At 46.1% G+C, this 15,959-nt stretch overlaps 2 protein-coding genes across 11 annotated transcripts in view; both read right to left on the bottom strand.

Moving 5' to 3' along the window:
• LOC126419835 (UDP-glycosyltransferase UGT5-like) overlaps nucleotides 1-15,959 on the bottom strand; it is a 640,482-nt gene that overhangs the window by 13,712 nt on the left and 610,811 nt on the right. For 7 of the 9 annotated variants that reach the window (XM_050087084.1, XM_050087079.1, XM_050087081.1 and 4 more), the window contains 2 exons: nucleotides 9,435-9,657; nucleotides 2,431-2,650 (listed from right to left, as the gene is read on the bottom strand). The exons of the other annotated variants lie outside the window; for them this stretch is intronic. In XM_050087084.1, the coding sequence (XP_049943041.1) occupies nucleotides 2,431-2,650; nucleotides 9,435-9,657 (443 nt within the window). The remainder of the gene's footprint in view (nucleotides 1-2,430; nucleotides 2,651-9,434; nucleotides 9,658-15,959) is intronic. 9 annotated transcript variants of the gene reach the window in all.
• The window catches only part of LOC126419840 (UDP-glycosyltransferase UGT5-like), a 279,967-nt gene that overhangs the window by 123,415 nt on the left and 140,593 nt on the right, over nucleotides 1-15,959 (bottom strand). The window lies entirely within an intron of this gene.

Below are 15,959 nucleotides of genomic sequence, written 5' to 3'. Positions count from 1 at the left end.
AGCATGTCCGTAGTTATTGTGAGGCAATGGCGTCGCATGTTGTCTCTCAGCATCCCTAGAGATGTCGGTCGATCACGATACAGTTGCGACTTCAGATAACCCCAAAGCCAATAATCGTACGGACTGAGGTCTGGGGACCTGGGAGACCAAGCATGACGAAAGTGGCGGCTGAGCACACAATCATCACCAAACGACGCACGCAAGAGATCGTTCACGCGTCTAGGAATAAAGGGTGGTGCCAATAAAACCCCACGTCGTTCCAAGCATGTGTGTCAATTTTTACCTCTCTATCTACATTACTCCTTGGTTTATTAAGTTTTGAAATTTATACTGACTTTTTGATCACCCGGTACTTACAACAATAGAAATAATAGTAATGCGTCAACCACCACATCACCTCTGTCAGAAGAAAAGTGCGTGAAGATCTTCAGAGTGCTTTATATTTAGTACTTGTAGAATGTATTACCGTGTCGATGTATGTATGCAGACTGAAGTGACGAATGGAAATTTGTACTGAGACCAGTATTCGAAGCCGGGTCTCCTGCTCAGCAGGCAGAATCGCCAACCACTACACCAGCTTGGCCTTCCTGATTGGGGATTTGCACTGAGGAGGGAGGCCTGCTAGTGTAGTCCAGGCAGCTGTTCTGAGCTACTGTGGTCAGCGCAGCTGCCTAGTGAGCACGAGGCGCAGGTTCGAATCCTTGTCTTGGTACAAGTTTTCACTCGTCACTTCAGTCTGCATATATACAGTGTGTTACAAAAAGGTACGGCCAAACTTTCAGGAAACATTCCTCAGACACAAATAAAGAAAAGATGTTATGTGGACATGGGTCCGGAAACGCTTAATTTCCATGTTAGAGCTCGTTTTAGTTTCGTCAGTATGTACTGTACTTCCTCGATTCACCGCCAGTTGGCCCAATTGAAGGAAGGTAATGTTGACTTCGGTGCTTGTGTTGACATGCGACTCGTTGCTCTACAGTACTAGCATCAAGCACGTCAGTACGTAGCATCAACAGGTTAGCGTTCATCAGGAATGTGGTTTTGCAGTCAGTGCAATGTTTACAAATGCGGGGTTGGCAGATGCCCATTTGATGTATGGATTAGCACGGGGAAATAGCCGTGGCGCGGTACGTTTGTATCGAGACAGATTTCCAGAACGAAGGTGTCCCGACAGGAAGACGTTCGAAGGAATTGATCGGCGTCTTAGGGAGCACGGAACATTCCAGCCTATGACTCGCGACTGGGGAAGACCTAGAACGACGAGGACACCTGCAATGGACGAGGCAGTTCTTCGTGCAGTTGGCGATAGCCCTAATGTCAGCGTCAGAGAAGTTGCTGCTGTACAAGGTAACGTTGACCACGTCACTGTATGGAGAGTGCTACGGGAGAACCCATTGTTTCCGTACCATGTACAGCGTGTGCAGGCACTATCAGCAGCTGATTGGCCTCCACGGGTACACTTCTGCGAATGGCTCATCCAACAATGTGTCAATCCTCATTTCAGTGCAAATGTTCTCTTTACGCATGAGGCTTCATTCCAACGTGATCAAATTGTAAATTTTCACAATCGACATGTGTGGGCTGACGAGAATCCGCACGCAATTGCGCAATCACGTCATCAACACAGATTTTCTGTGAACGTTTGGGCAGGCATTGTTGGTGATGTCTCTATTGGGCCCCATGTTCCTCCACCTACGCTCAATGGAGCACGTAATCATGATTTCATACGGGATACTCTACCTGTGCTGCTAGAACATGTGCCTTTACAAGTACGACACGACATGTGGTTCATGCACGATGGAGCTCCTGCACATTTCAGTCGAAGTGTTCGTACGCTTCTCAACAACAGATTCGGTGACCGATGGATTGGTAGAGGCGGACCAATTCCATGGCCTCCACGCTCTCCTGACCTCAACCCTCTTGACTTTCATTTATGGGGGCATTTGAAAGCTCTTGTCTACGCAACCCCGGTAGCAAATGTAGAGACTCTTCGTGCGCGTATTGTGGACGGCTGTGATACAATAAGCCATTCTCCAGGGCTGCATCAGCGCATCAGGGATTCCGTGCGATGGAGGGTGGATGCATGTATCCTCGCTAACGGAGGACATTTTGAACATTTCCTGTAACAAAGTGTTTGAAGTCACGCTGGTACGTTCTGTTGCTGTGTGTTTCCATTCCGTGATTAATGTGATTTGAAGAGACGTAATAAAATGAGATCTAACATGGAAAGTAAGCGTTTCCGGACACATGTCCACATAACATATATTCTTTCTTTGTGTGTGAGGAATGTTTCCTGAAAGTTTGGCCGTACCTTTTTGTAACACCCTGTATACGTCATAGGTGTGAGACTTGGGAAGGTCCCTGGAACCGTACAGTTTGATGTGATAAATCACGGTGTTGTTGTGGCCGGGTGAGTGGCCGGCCGGCTACCTGGGCTCGTTGAGCACCTGGTCGAGCGCCCACTGGACCGACTCGGCGGTGATGTTGCGCAGCTGCAGCAGCACGGCGAAGCCCAGCTGGACGGCCTGGATGGCGTTCAGCTGCTGCTCGGCGAACACGGGCAGCGCCACCACGGGCACGCCGCGCGCCATCGCCTCCTGCGTGCTCAGCAGGCCGCCGTGCGAGATGAAGGCGCGCACGTTCTTGTGGGCTGCAACAGACAGCGTGGCCCTCTCGTGTACTGCCACTACCTTGTTGGAGGATAAGTCTAGGATTACTTGGCATGAAGGGCAACAAAATGCAGCGTAGAATATCGTCTTCGTATCACTGTGCTGCTATAAAAATAAGTGGCATCCCAGACCACCAGTCCTTCTTCTCAGGCCGTATGGCGGATGACGGTCAGCTTCGTACAGCACGAGTGCGTCTCCTGGCACCTCGTTGCTGGTCATCAGAGCTCACTTCCAAGTGGGGCTCATCGCTGGAGACAATTCTACTCCAGTCAATGAGATTCCATCCCAGAGATGTGTCTGGAGATGCCCCAGAGAAATGTGGGATACCAACCTGACCTGCCAACCGAGATGGAATCCACGTTTGGCACTCTCGATTCAGACGTTCCACGATTTCCCTAAATCGATCCAGGAGAATTCCGGAATGGTTTCTGTGAAAGGGCTCGACCGATTTCGTTTCTCGTCCTTGTATCACTCCTAGCTCATGCTGCGTCTCCAATGACCTCAAAGTCGACGGAGCTTCAAACACTAATCTTCATTATTTGGTTCCGTCCAACATAATTGTCAGCAGTGATGGTCTGGGATGCCGTTTCGTTTCATCGCAGGACCCCTTTGGTTGTCATCTGCGGGACCCTGGCAGCACAGCAGCACATGGACGGTATTCTGTGCGCAGTTTTGTTGCCCTAAGCTACGGGGCTTACATTTTAGTAGGATTAGGCAGAATTTGACATGACATCCGTCAGGAGGACATCCAAGAACCCTGTCAATCGATATGAAGCCGAATGACAGCTTCTGTAAGGGCCAGATGGTGACCACCGCGTTATTGATTTTCTCAATTTGTGAAGTTCTCTCTCTTGAATAAATCATCCAGTTGCTCTGAAGTTGTAATCATTTCTTGTTTGGATATCCGGATAATTTCTTCGTGGTTCACCTTCTTTTGTCCTAGAGTGCAAGTCCTGTGCGTGGAATGATGCAAAAATAACTGTACGGATTTTTCATAGCCGACGCTCGTGACTGAGAGGTTCTAGACGCTTCAGTCCGGAACCGCGCGATTGCTCCGGTCGCAGGTTCGAATCCTGCCTCGGGCATGGATGTGTGTGCTGTCGTTAGGTTAGTTAGGCTTAAGTAGTTCTAAGTTCTAGGGGACTGATGACCTCAGAGCCATTCGAACCATTTGATTTTTCATATATATGGCTCTGAGCACTATGGGACTTAACATCTGAGGTCATCGCTCCCCTAGAACTTAGAACTACCTAAACCTAGCTAACCTAAGGACATGACACACATCCATGCCCGAGGCGGGATTCGAGCCTGCGATCGTAGCAGTCGCGCGGTTCCGGACTGAAGTGCATAGAACCGCTCGGCCACCGCGGCCGGCTGCGGATTTTTCGATCATACGACTATTTATTACCTATTAACCATGATGGCAAGTAATTGTAAAGATCTGACCAAAAATTCCAATATAACAGGGCTCCGAATCATGTCACACTGTCTTCAGATCACACACCCGACCAAATCAGAAGCTAAACTGGCTGAAAGCAGGAAACAGAATGCCGGGTGCCCGCTAGAAACCACTGTGCTCCACGGTCAGAAATCAGAAGCGTTTCCCATTGGCTGAAGACCCGAGCTGTCCCACCAAAGATACAATTGCGCTTCAGTCGTGCCCCTTACAGATAATCCGAGGAATTTATATCGCAAAGATAAATTTGCGATTTTAGAACGTAAAAATGTTGTAGACAAAAATGAAAGTGCAACTGAATTTCAGGCTGGCAACCATGTAACAAGCGTAAGAACGGTAAGTATAAGATGATCGTAAGCGACAGCGACCGGAGATGACTGACGTTCGGTGTCAGTGAAAATCGCTTTCAGACACGACAGGAACTGTTTCTGCCATTGAATGTGCGTACGTCTCAACCGGTTTCTGAGCCTTCTTTGTAAAGGCAACTATATGCGGTGTACATTTGGCATCGAGTACCTCACAAAAGGCTGTTGCTGGCTGTGATACCTGAGACTGTATTCTTCGGTAGGCCTAACAACACAGAAACTGGACGCTGTCTGAATGGAAGCGCGTAGTGGGGACCGACGGGTCGCGATTTCTCCTCTTTTCAAACGGTGCGAGCTCTGAACTGCTCACTGCCCCAATGGGGCACTCAGTGGAGGCTGTGGTACAGGCCAGAGGAGGCTCTGTCATGTGTCGCAGGTGTTTATCGTAACGCGAATTTGGCTCACTCTTTCAGGTTACTGCGGAGCTTTATTTCAGCATCAGCTGAGTACCTGGCGTTGCCTGAGTATGCATTTATTACATTAGCTTATCTTCTTCTCCACTTCTCTTTCTCCGTTTCCTCCGCCTGCTCTCTGTCCACCCTCACTATCATCTCTCTCTGTCTATCTGCTACTCCCCCCTCTCCCTTTCCATCTGCCCCCCTCCCTCTCTCAGTCCCTTTACTACTCCCCCTCTCTCTGTCCATCTGGTTCTACCACCTCTGTCCATATCACTTCCCCACTCCCTTTATTTTGGATATTTGTTGTAAGATCTTATGGGGCCAACTGCTGAATTCATCGGTCCCCAAGCTTACGCACTGCTTAATTCAACTTAAACTTAGGCTAAGGTCAACACACACACACACCCATGCCCGAGGGAGGACTCGAACCTCCGACGAGGTAGCCGCGCGGACCGTGACAAGGCGCCTCAGACCGCGCGGCTACCACACGTGGCTCTCCCTTTATCTCTCCATCCGTGTGTCCATTTCCTCTTTCCTTTCTCTGTTTACTCCTTTCTCCCCATCTCTCCGTCCATCTTCCCATCTGTCCTCTCCCAGTCGATCTCCTCCTCGCATCTCTCTCTGTTCATCTTCTCCTCTCTTCTTCCTCTCTCCGTCTCCTCCCCTTCATTGTATCCATCTCCTCCTTACTAATACCTGCGTCCATATCCTCCTTCTGCCACTCTGACCACATCTTCACCCGCTCTTCTGTCTTCACGTTATCGCCTCCACATTAATAGGACGCTGATGATTGTAAACCCAAAAGTACTTATTTTCAGATGCTAATATGTGTACCAAGTTTGGTTGAAAGTGTTCCAGGGGTTTAGGAGGATGTTTCTACCATTGCTTTGCCAGAGTACGAACATTTACGCAAGTACCACGTATATTTCACATACGTGTAACATATTTCACATAGATTTGTGCAGGCATTCACATGTATCTCTAGCGAATTAGGTCCTGCAGTTTCATTTTCACGCAGCTCTATCTCCATGACGTCATATCTCCTGCACAATACGCCGTATAGTGGTATAATTTTGCAGGTACATTTAGTCAAGTATTTCGATACTGTCTGCGAAATGTATTACGAATAAAATTAATAGTACAGACGCGAGGAATTAAAACGTCATGCATAGTGCGGCATTTTTTCACGCATCTCAGTGTTTATGACGTCATATCTCCTGAAGTATGTGTCTTACAGCGCTATAATTTTCTACGTGCATTCAGTGGTAATGCGAATACTGTACGCAAAATGTGTGATGAATACAGTTAATAGTAAAGAAGTAATAAATTAAAACGTCATGGCCAATGCGACAGTTTCACTACATGAACAGCGAAAACGTATAAGCGATAAGTTTTTTCTTTCATTATTTTCTTGCGGTTAGCAGCAAGAAAAGGTCTCTTAAAGGTTTGAAATTATGTTTTAAGTTAGTTGCAAGTCACTAAGTACTCTCATTCTCAAATTCTGGATGAATTAAGCCTGCGAGTCCTCTCGTCTTGAGCTGCACTAGTTTTCCTTCCCGATACCCCCCAACAATTCTCTCCAAACAGTAAGTCATATGTGTACCATGTCTGATTGAAATCGGTCCAGAGGTTTAGGAGGAGATGTGGAACATACACAGTACACACCTAGTGTTTGACAAACACCCCCTCAATTCTTTCTTTCTTTTGTTTGTGCCTTCTTCCCGCAGTGTCGCAGGGACGGCATGGTTAGTCGGATTTGGCAAGGTTAATTTAAGAGGTGGCCGAATACCCTTCCTGCCGCCACCCCGTACCCCCCGGGATGGAAGTAGTTCACCCCAACTGTCCGAGTCCAGTGTAATCCATGGAATAGTGTGAATGTGTTCAGATGTCTGCGAGCCATGTGACTGAGGCGGGACGTGGGGACCAGCCCGGTATTAACCCAGGGGTGTGTGGAAAACCGCCTAAAAACCACATCCAGGCTGACCGGCACTCCAGCCTCCGTCGTTAATCCGCCGGGTGGATTCGATCCGGGGCCGGCGCGCCTACCCGAGTCCAGGAAGCAGCGCGTCAGCACTCTCGGCTAACCTGGCGACAAACACCCCCTCAATGTCGCCAGTTAAATCATCCGATTACAATCCCACACAGAATGTTCGGTAATATTGACAAAAGGGTGTGAAACGTAGCAGTCTACTTCCCCGCCATGTGGCAGCTCTAAAGGGATCTACAAGGGAGCTGAGCGATTGTGCACTCTATTAAGTGATGTCTCCTGAGGAGCCATGTTGTGCTTAAAGCCGTCGGCACACGGACCGTGCATCCGAACATTGAGCGTTGAGCGTGCCGAGTTTCTGACGTCACAGCGTGGAATAGCACGCTCGGATGTCTTTCCAAACGTGCAGAGCAATATCTGGCTTGTCAGATATTCTGAGCGTGCGTCTGAGCGTTGACCAATGAGATGGCACAACGACACCTACGTCACACGCACGCCGTCTCCCTTCAGCAGAGATGTGAGGCGCCATATTGGCATTCATTTCAATCCTATATGTATATATACCGTTCCGAGCACCAGCAAATTGAGAATCAGTGCAAAACCCGTTGGTAACTGTGTGATTCGTTCCGATAAAATAATGACAAACATCAAATTCGTGGCAAAAGAATTATTGTAACTTGCGTATAAGCGCAAGCGGATGATGCTGTAGTATACAGAGAAGTTGCAGCATTAGAAAATTGTAGCGAAATGCAGGAAGATCTGCAGCGGGTAAGCACTTGGTGCAGGGAGTGGCAACTGACCCTTAACATAGACAGATGTAATGTATTGCGAATACATAGAAAGAAGGATCCTTTATTGTATGATAATATGATAGCGGAACAAACACTGGTAGCAGTTACTTCTGTAAAATATCTGGGAGTATGCGTGCGGAACGATTTGAAGTGGAATGATCATATAAAATTAATCGTTGGTAAGGCGGGTACCAGGTTGAGATTCATTGGGAGAGTCTTTAGAAACTGTAGTCCATCAACAAAGGAGGTGGCTTACAAAACACTCGTTCGACCTATACTTGAGTATTACTCATCAGTGTGGGAACCGTACCAGGTTGGGTTGACAGAGGAGATAGAGAAGATCCAAAGAAGAGCGGCGCGTTTCGTCACAGGGTTATTTGGTAAGCGTGATAGCGTTACGGAGATGTTTAGCAAACTGAAGTGGCAGACTCTGCAAGAGAGGCGCTCTGCATCGCAGTGTAGCTTGCTCGCCAGTTTTGGAGAGGGTGCGTTTCTGGATGAGGTACCGAATATATTGCTTCCCCCTACTTATACCTCCCGCGGAGATCACGAATGTAAAATTAGAGAGATTCGAGCTCGCATGGAGGCTTTCAGACAGTCGTTCTTCCCGCGAACCATACGCGACTGGAACAGAAAAGAGAGGTAACGACAGTGGGACGTAAAGTGCCCTCCGCCACACACCGTTGGGTGGCTTGCGGAGTATAAATGTAGATGTAGATGTAGACAATGAGAGTAGGCTATTTGAAGGCAGCGACACACTGAATATTCACGCAAAACGCATTGTTCTTGGTACAATGTGTTATAATTAAATTTCAGTAAGTAACATATCTACGATTAAGGTTTTTAGCGAGATGTAAGATCGGTATGACACTATGAATTGGGACGCGAGGGGTGATGTTGGTTTAGCGTAATGAATAGCGTCACTCTCTAATAGTGAGTCCTTTTGTTGGGGGGGGGGGGGGGGGGGGGGGGAAGTTCGCGTCCTAACACAACCAACATTTTTTCCCCTAACATTCGCGTTTTTATTAAGTTCTGATACTTTATTATTAGTTTAATATAAGTTTAGACTATGACATTTGATATTATGTAAATACAAGTTCACCTTTTTTTGAGGGGTGACTTTGTTCGATTGGCTTAATCTAAAGGACAGCTTACGCTTCTTGTATAAAGACATTTTGCTCCTTCCTCTTTTACGCTTCGTAATTCACATGTTGCAAAGATTATGCTACTGGGTAGGAACAGTGACCAAATAAGACTGACCTTGGGGCTTTACTAAAATGCGGGAATGACGAAATAATGTTTATCTTATGCGGAAAAGTATTCCAAATTTGTAACGCACTGTTTGTAGTGGAACTTTTATAAGCCTGTGACCTTATTGATTGGACATGGTAGTTTCCTTTTCGTGGACGATGGAAGAAATGTGCGTTTTAATAGAGCTAACGTGGGAATTTTACGCGCGCCCGTTGAGTAAACAGTGTGATTAACGAACTAGAAACATCCCTCAACTGTCGCTGGAATACGTTGCGATCGCGTATACCACGTTGGGATCCACGTACCGTGTGCACAAGTCGCATCGTTCCTGAGCGTTCAGCAGCACGTTGAACTTGGCACGCTCAGCGTTAACGTTCGACAGCGCGGTCCGTGTGCCGACGGCTTTAGGGGCACAGGAATACACGTGCTAAATGTAGCGGGAGCTACTGTAAACAGCTGCCGTGCCGACTGAAAGGTATCTACAGCTACAGCCACAGACGGAGCCGCTGCGACTCACCGAGTATGTCGGACTGGGGCAGCCACTTGCCCGTCCTAACGTTGGCGGGCTGTCCCGGCAGCGAGTCGGCCTCCCACTTCCAGAGCACGCGCTGCTGGAGCCTGGAGAAGACGTCCACGAAGGCCTGCCGCTTCTCGGCCGGCCAATGCTTGCTCTTCACGTTCGACCCCATGCTGAAGTAGATCACGCCGTCTGTCGCCTCGTCCAGGAACTTCTGCAAGTCCTGAAAAACCAGGAAAAAAAAAATCTGAAACACTCTCTCAAAGCCCCTGCGCTGCTCTTTTGTTAATTAATCTGGAATTCACAAGTGAAGAGAGGTTTAAAATAATGGGGGTTTTATCAAGGCTGACAGGTACTAGATCGTACAGAACCTCCAAGAAAATGAGGCATCTCTCTGCTTAATAAGAGGACATTCTGGTGTAGAGGGCAAAAGCCAAGCAGATAGAGTAGTTGTGGAGGTATCTGTTCAAAGCACATCGGCGTATATCAGGGATCCGTACTTTTTACTTACTAGGGAACCTCGCCATCGCACCCCCTCAGATTTAGTTATAAGTTGGCACAGTGGATAGGCCTTGAAAAACTGAACACAGGTCAATCGAGGAAACAAGAAGAAGTTGTGTGGAACTATAAAAAAAATTACTAAAATATACAAACTGAGTAGTGCATGCACAAGATACGCAACTTCAATGAAAATGTGAACTCAAGAGCGCCGTGGTCCCGTGGTTAGCGTGAGTAGCTGCGGAATAAGAGGTCCTTGGTTCTTCTAATCTTACCTCCACTGAAAATTTTACTTTCTTTATTTTCGCAAAGTTATGATCTGTCCGTTCGTTCATTGACGTCTCTTTTCACTGTAATAAGTTTAGTGTCTGTGTTTTGCGACCGCACCGCAAAACTGTGCGATTAGTAGACGAAAGGACGTGCCTCTCCAATGGGAACCGAAAACATTTGATCGCAAGGTCATAGGTCAACCGATTCCTCCACAGGAAAACACGTCTGATATATTCTATACGACACTGGTGACGGCATGTGCGTCACATGACAGTAATATGTTGTCGACCCACCTAACTTGCACACTAGGCGAATGGGTAAAAAGATTCTTCTACCTTGCCCGATTTAGGTTTTCTTGTGGATGTGATAATCACTGCCAAACAAGTGATGAAAACATAAGAGTCTGTCACATAAACTGAAAATAAAAAATTAAACTTTTCACTCGAGGGAAGAATTGAACCTAGGACCTTCCGTTTCGTAGCTGCTCTCGCTAACCACGGGACCACGGCGCTCTGACACTCCCAGCGTCCGTAATGTTGCCTATAAATGCATGCACTACTTAGTTTGTATATTTTACTAATTTTTTTTCATAGTTCCACACAACTTCTTTCTGTTTTCTCGATTGATCTGTGTTCAGTTTTTCAAGGCCTATCCACTGTGCCAACTTATAACTAAATCTGAGGGGGGTGCGATGGGGAGGTTCCCTTGTTAGTTAGTTACATGTTCCTCATGTTCCACAGACCATTTGAACAGTTATTTTATCGAAATGACGAGAGAAACGACTCACTTTACAGGATATGCATATTTGATTAGAGTTTTTTTTTTTTTTTTTTTTTTTTTTTTTTTTTTTTTTTTTTTTTTACTGGCTACCAGTCTTTAAGTAGAAATTCATCAGTGGAATAGAAGGAGTTGTCCAGGAGAAATCATTTTAATTTAGATTTAAGACTTGTTTCGCTACCTGCAAGGCATTTCACGTTATTGGGCAAATGATTAAAAATTTTTGTTGGTGCACATTGAAGTCATTTGTTGAGCCGCTGACAGCTTCAACAATGGGTAATAAAGGTAATTTTCTCTCTGCTGCTGTATGTGTGCACATCAGCGTTCTTCTCAAATTGTCATTGGTTATTTATGACCACTTTCATTAGCGAATATGTCTTGTGGTACAAGATGGCGCAGTTAAAGAGGTACCTACGCGACCTCTGTGGGTGAACGCCTCGCATTATTCTTACTGCTAGCTTTTGTACGTTCTTTCTAAGTGGTGAGTTAGCCCAAAAACTATTTCGTAAGGCAGTACTGAGAGGAAATAGGCAAAATATGTTAGAAGGTTGATACATTTGTCTCCAAGATTAGCGACTGTACACAGAGCAAAAGTAGCTGAACTTAACTGTTTGTAAAGCTTAGTAATATGCTTCTTCCAGTACAAGTTTTCGTCAATATGTACACCCAAAGCTTCTGAACATCTACCGTATTTACTGACTGCTGCTCATGTGCTACATCATGGGTTGCTATGGCTCTATTTGTTGTACAGAAATGAATGTAATGTGTATATCAAAATTTATGGAGAACCCATTTTCAGTGAACCGCTTAATAATTCTTTGGAAAATATTTCCGAAATCTTCTCTTGCTTTCTCCCTAATGGTATTTATTATAACACTAGTATTGCCCACAAAAAATACGAATTGTTCTTCTTGAATGTTGAGTGGAAGGTCATTGACATATATAAGGAATGGGAGTGGACCTAAAACTGAACCTTGTGGGACTACTTTGTTATTACCTTGATGTAGACCAGAGAGGTCACTTAGGAATGGGCAAACTGCCTTGAAACCATGGTTGATGGAGGAAAGTAGTCTGCCAGATTCTGGCATAGGACAATGATCAACAGCGAATGAGCAACTCTTAGACACAGCAATGTGTTTTGATTGCAGTATGGCACAATTACAATTATCGGCACAATACGTTTTATCACATTGTGTTTTAGATTTCGACAGAAGAATAGTGCAGAAATCCACCTCACAACTCTCAGAATGAGAAACTTTTCCCCCTAGGTTGACTGCATTTCTCTGCAGATTTCGATGATTTCGATGGGCGTTCGTCCCTTGCAGCTCACAAAACGAATGACACTGCGTACGCCGTTGACATGTGGAGCACAGCTGCCATCTTCAACAGCCGATGCAGCCGACGCCAGCGCCGTGCCGCGGAGCTGCCGGCAACTAATCGGTCCGAGAAACGTCCGCCACGGGGAGTGGATGTGCTGACTTTGCATTTACAGCCGTAGTTTGGCTAAAACGCAGGAGCGAGCACTTTCTAATTCACCTTCATATGTATGTACGTTGGTATGTGTGTATGTATGTGTGTGTGTCTGTGTGTCTGTCAAAGTTTTTGGCTAACTTCTTTTTATTTCTTTCAGTACATTTCATCGTCTGCACATAGCGTTGTGTGTCTCAAAACAGAACACTGCATCGAATATCAACAGGCTTCAAACAATGGTTCCAGAAGTCGTCAACTGACTGGAAATTGCTTAAAAAACTGGCCAGGCGCGAGTAGGGCTCACGCACCGAGAGTTCCGTGCAAACATAATTTTGTGTATAAAAGGTGTTTCCGTAACAGCGCGCAAAAATGTAACAGGAAATAGAATATGCTCCACTGAACAGTTTGAGGTAGTGGACCTGGGGTTGCAGAAACCAGCTTAAGGAGATATGGAAGTATACTTTTCTACCGCTTTGTCTAGCATTACTGTTTTTCAGCTTATTTACAAACAACATGCACACAAGTTTACACGTACTGTGCTGTTTACTTACATGCTCATTTTTTATTTCCTTCAAGGAAACGAGAAGGACGAACGTGATTTCTAAGAAGTATTTCCTGGTCGCTGGTTCGGAAACGGAGATCCTATTTCACGGCCTGCGACGTCACTTGACCTGAATCCCGTTGATTACTTCCTATGGGGATATCTGAAGTCACTTGTGTGTATGAGACCCCAGAGATGGAATTAGTTGTCAGAAGTGTAGCTGCCTGTGATGTGATTCGGAACAAAAGAATGGCTATGAGCACTGTGGGACTTAAATTCTGAGGTCATCAGTCCCCTAGAACTTGGAACTACTTAAACCTAATTAACCTAAGGACATCACACACACCCATGCCCGAAGTAGGATTCGAACCTGTGACCATAACGGTCGCGCGGTTCCAGAGTGTAGCGCCTAGAACCGCTCGGCCACCCAGGCCGGCGTGATTTGGAACACACCAGGGATGTTTGTCAGCGTGCGTTAGAATCTTTTTTGCCGATGTCATGCTCGCATTCAGGTTGATGGCCGTTAGTTTCAGCACATTTTTTACGTTCGTTCATTGTGCCTAGGAAGGTATTTGCAGTTAATTGTAATTAATGTAAATAAAAAAGGACGCAGTAAAGTTATTTTCTTCCTATTATCTCCTTAAGCTGGCTTCTCCGATCTACCTCAGTTTGCTCAGTGGAGCATCACCTATGTTCTGCACTTCTATACCTACATCTACGTGATTATTCTGCTATTCACAATAAAGAGCCTGTTAAATTTTTGCACGCTCCTACGATAACACCCTGTATAGACAGTTTATCCATTCTGGGAATGACAATAATTTCTTTTTCGTGTAACCAAATTATAGATTACCAATTCACAGCTTTTTCTTTTATCCTCACTGTGAAATCTTGCTTCTTGCCAAAATTCATGATTCTATACCAACGGGAAATATCCTGTAGATATCGATGACGAGTACACCAGTGTCAGAATATGTGACGCAAATGTCCGTATCAGTCGACTCCACTGACTTACATTTACTACTCTGCCAAGAGAGCATTGACGTAAGTGTGTGACATAAATTTTAGCTTGATACGTTTACCGTCCCTTAGAACAAGGGGTCTCAACAGGCAGACATTTGACCTTAGTATGTGACGTAAATTTCAGCTTGATACGCCTACGTGTTCCTGAGAGAAAGGGTTTTCAACAGCCGGACAGAGGGACGGTCAGAGAGACGGACAACAAGGCGTCCTTTTAAGGGTTCCATTTTGTACGGAAACATAAAAATTAAATAAACTTACTGGCATCACAAACATTCCTTTTTTCCTTTGTATGTTCGCCCTATAGTGTATTGATAAGTTAGTACTGCTTAAAGTGTCCGCCCCCGGTAGCTGAGTGGTCAGCGCGACAGAATGTCAATCCAAAGGGCCCGGGTTCGATTCCCGGCTGGATCGGGGATTTTCTCCGCTCAGGGAGTGGGTGTTGTGTTGTGTTGTCACCATCAGGTACCGCGCAGCAACGTACTGGCTTAGGATGGGGAGAATAGACCAGGTTCGGCAGATCACTGGTGTACCGATTGAGACAACACGCCAACTCAGAGCATGGCGAGTGGATACCTGGCAGAGCGAGTGGGCCAACAGCGATAAGGGCCGCCGTGTATACAACTTCTTCCCTGACATCCGGGAAAGACTAAAACTAAAACATATTGATCCCAGCCGCGGTATGGTACATTTCATCACAGGACATGGCCCTTATCCCACGCACCTGTACCGCGTGAGTCTGCAGCAGACTAATAGATGCACATGCGGGGAAGAAGGTTCCCCTAAACATACTGTCTTCTTCTGCGGACAACGCACGAACACAAGACACACAGTACACATAAATCGCCTGAACACACAGAACGAACTACACGCCATAATACGCGACCCGGAAAGGTGGACTGAACTCAACAAACTAACGGACGAAATCTCGAAGATCCAACAAATAGAATACTTGCGCAACAGATCCTACCGAAGGCAAGTCGGTCCAAACAGACGTCACGATGCCCAGGGGGACACAGATATGATTAGCACCACGAGTGATGAAGAAGAAACAGACACAGACCAGGGCACCAACACAGATACTGAAGCGTCCAGCGCGGATGATCCGTAGTGTCGACCAAGTCCACTTCAAAGAACAGTCTGGAACAACCGACAAGAGGTGCACAAGTCACACACAATCCTAAAAACAGATTGCACCTTATATGTAAATAGTTAACAGTACCTCCATGTCTAATAAGAGCTTAAAGCTAGGTACCTCTTCAAGGGACCTACGTCTTCCGTTAAGAGGCAACGCACAGTCTGGATGGAAGGATCTTAATTGTGGTCCCTCTCTTTTGAGCCCAACCCGACGGATACCTATGGTAGATCGGGGAAAACCACCGTTCAGGTCGTGTTGTCGGCGGGGCCGGGAGGTGCTTGCGCCGATGTACTCTACTAGGAGCCTTGTAGGCTCAACACAAACCGTTAGCGTCATTACCTTATTACTTTTACCACGAGTTCCCTTTCATTAGCAACTTTGAGCCAAGCACAAAATCAGTTACCTCTCTATTGCATATCGTAAATAGTTTAGCAGGCTGGACATGGAGGTCTTTGTCTTAGTTTCTAGCTTTAACGTACCCTAATCTCTTCTGGTTAAGTTAGTTTTTAGGATGGTAGATGTTAAAGGCATGGTGAGCGACGGCCAGCGTCTTGAGGGTCATTCCAAGACCCGGGCTGCCGCCCACAGCCAGGTGACGGGCAATATTATACCTATAACTTCTCTATTCAGTTCTCTTCCTTCCTTCTTTCTAAATATTTAATTTCGTTTTGTTTATTAATATCTTACTTGATTGTGTATTAGTTATAAGTTTTTCTAATGTTGCACAAAAAAAAAATATCAAATGGATGTAAAGAAACAGAGCCCACCTCCCGGTGGCGGGACACGGGCAACGGTGTGAGTGGGGGCGGGA

The sequence above is a fragment of the Schistocerca serialis genome, chromosome 9, assembly GCF_023864345.2.
Source record: "Schistocerca serialis cubense isolate TAMUIC-IGC-003099 chromosome 9, iqSchSeri2.2, whole genome shotgun sequence".
NCBI lineage: Eukaryota > Metazoa > Arthropoda > Insecta > Orthoptera > Acrididae > Schistocerca > Schistocerca serialis.
Note: the sequence above shows the minus strand (reverse complement) of the source record. Positions and strands in the feature narration are given on the sequence as shown.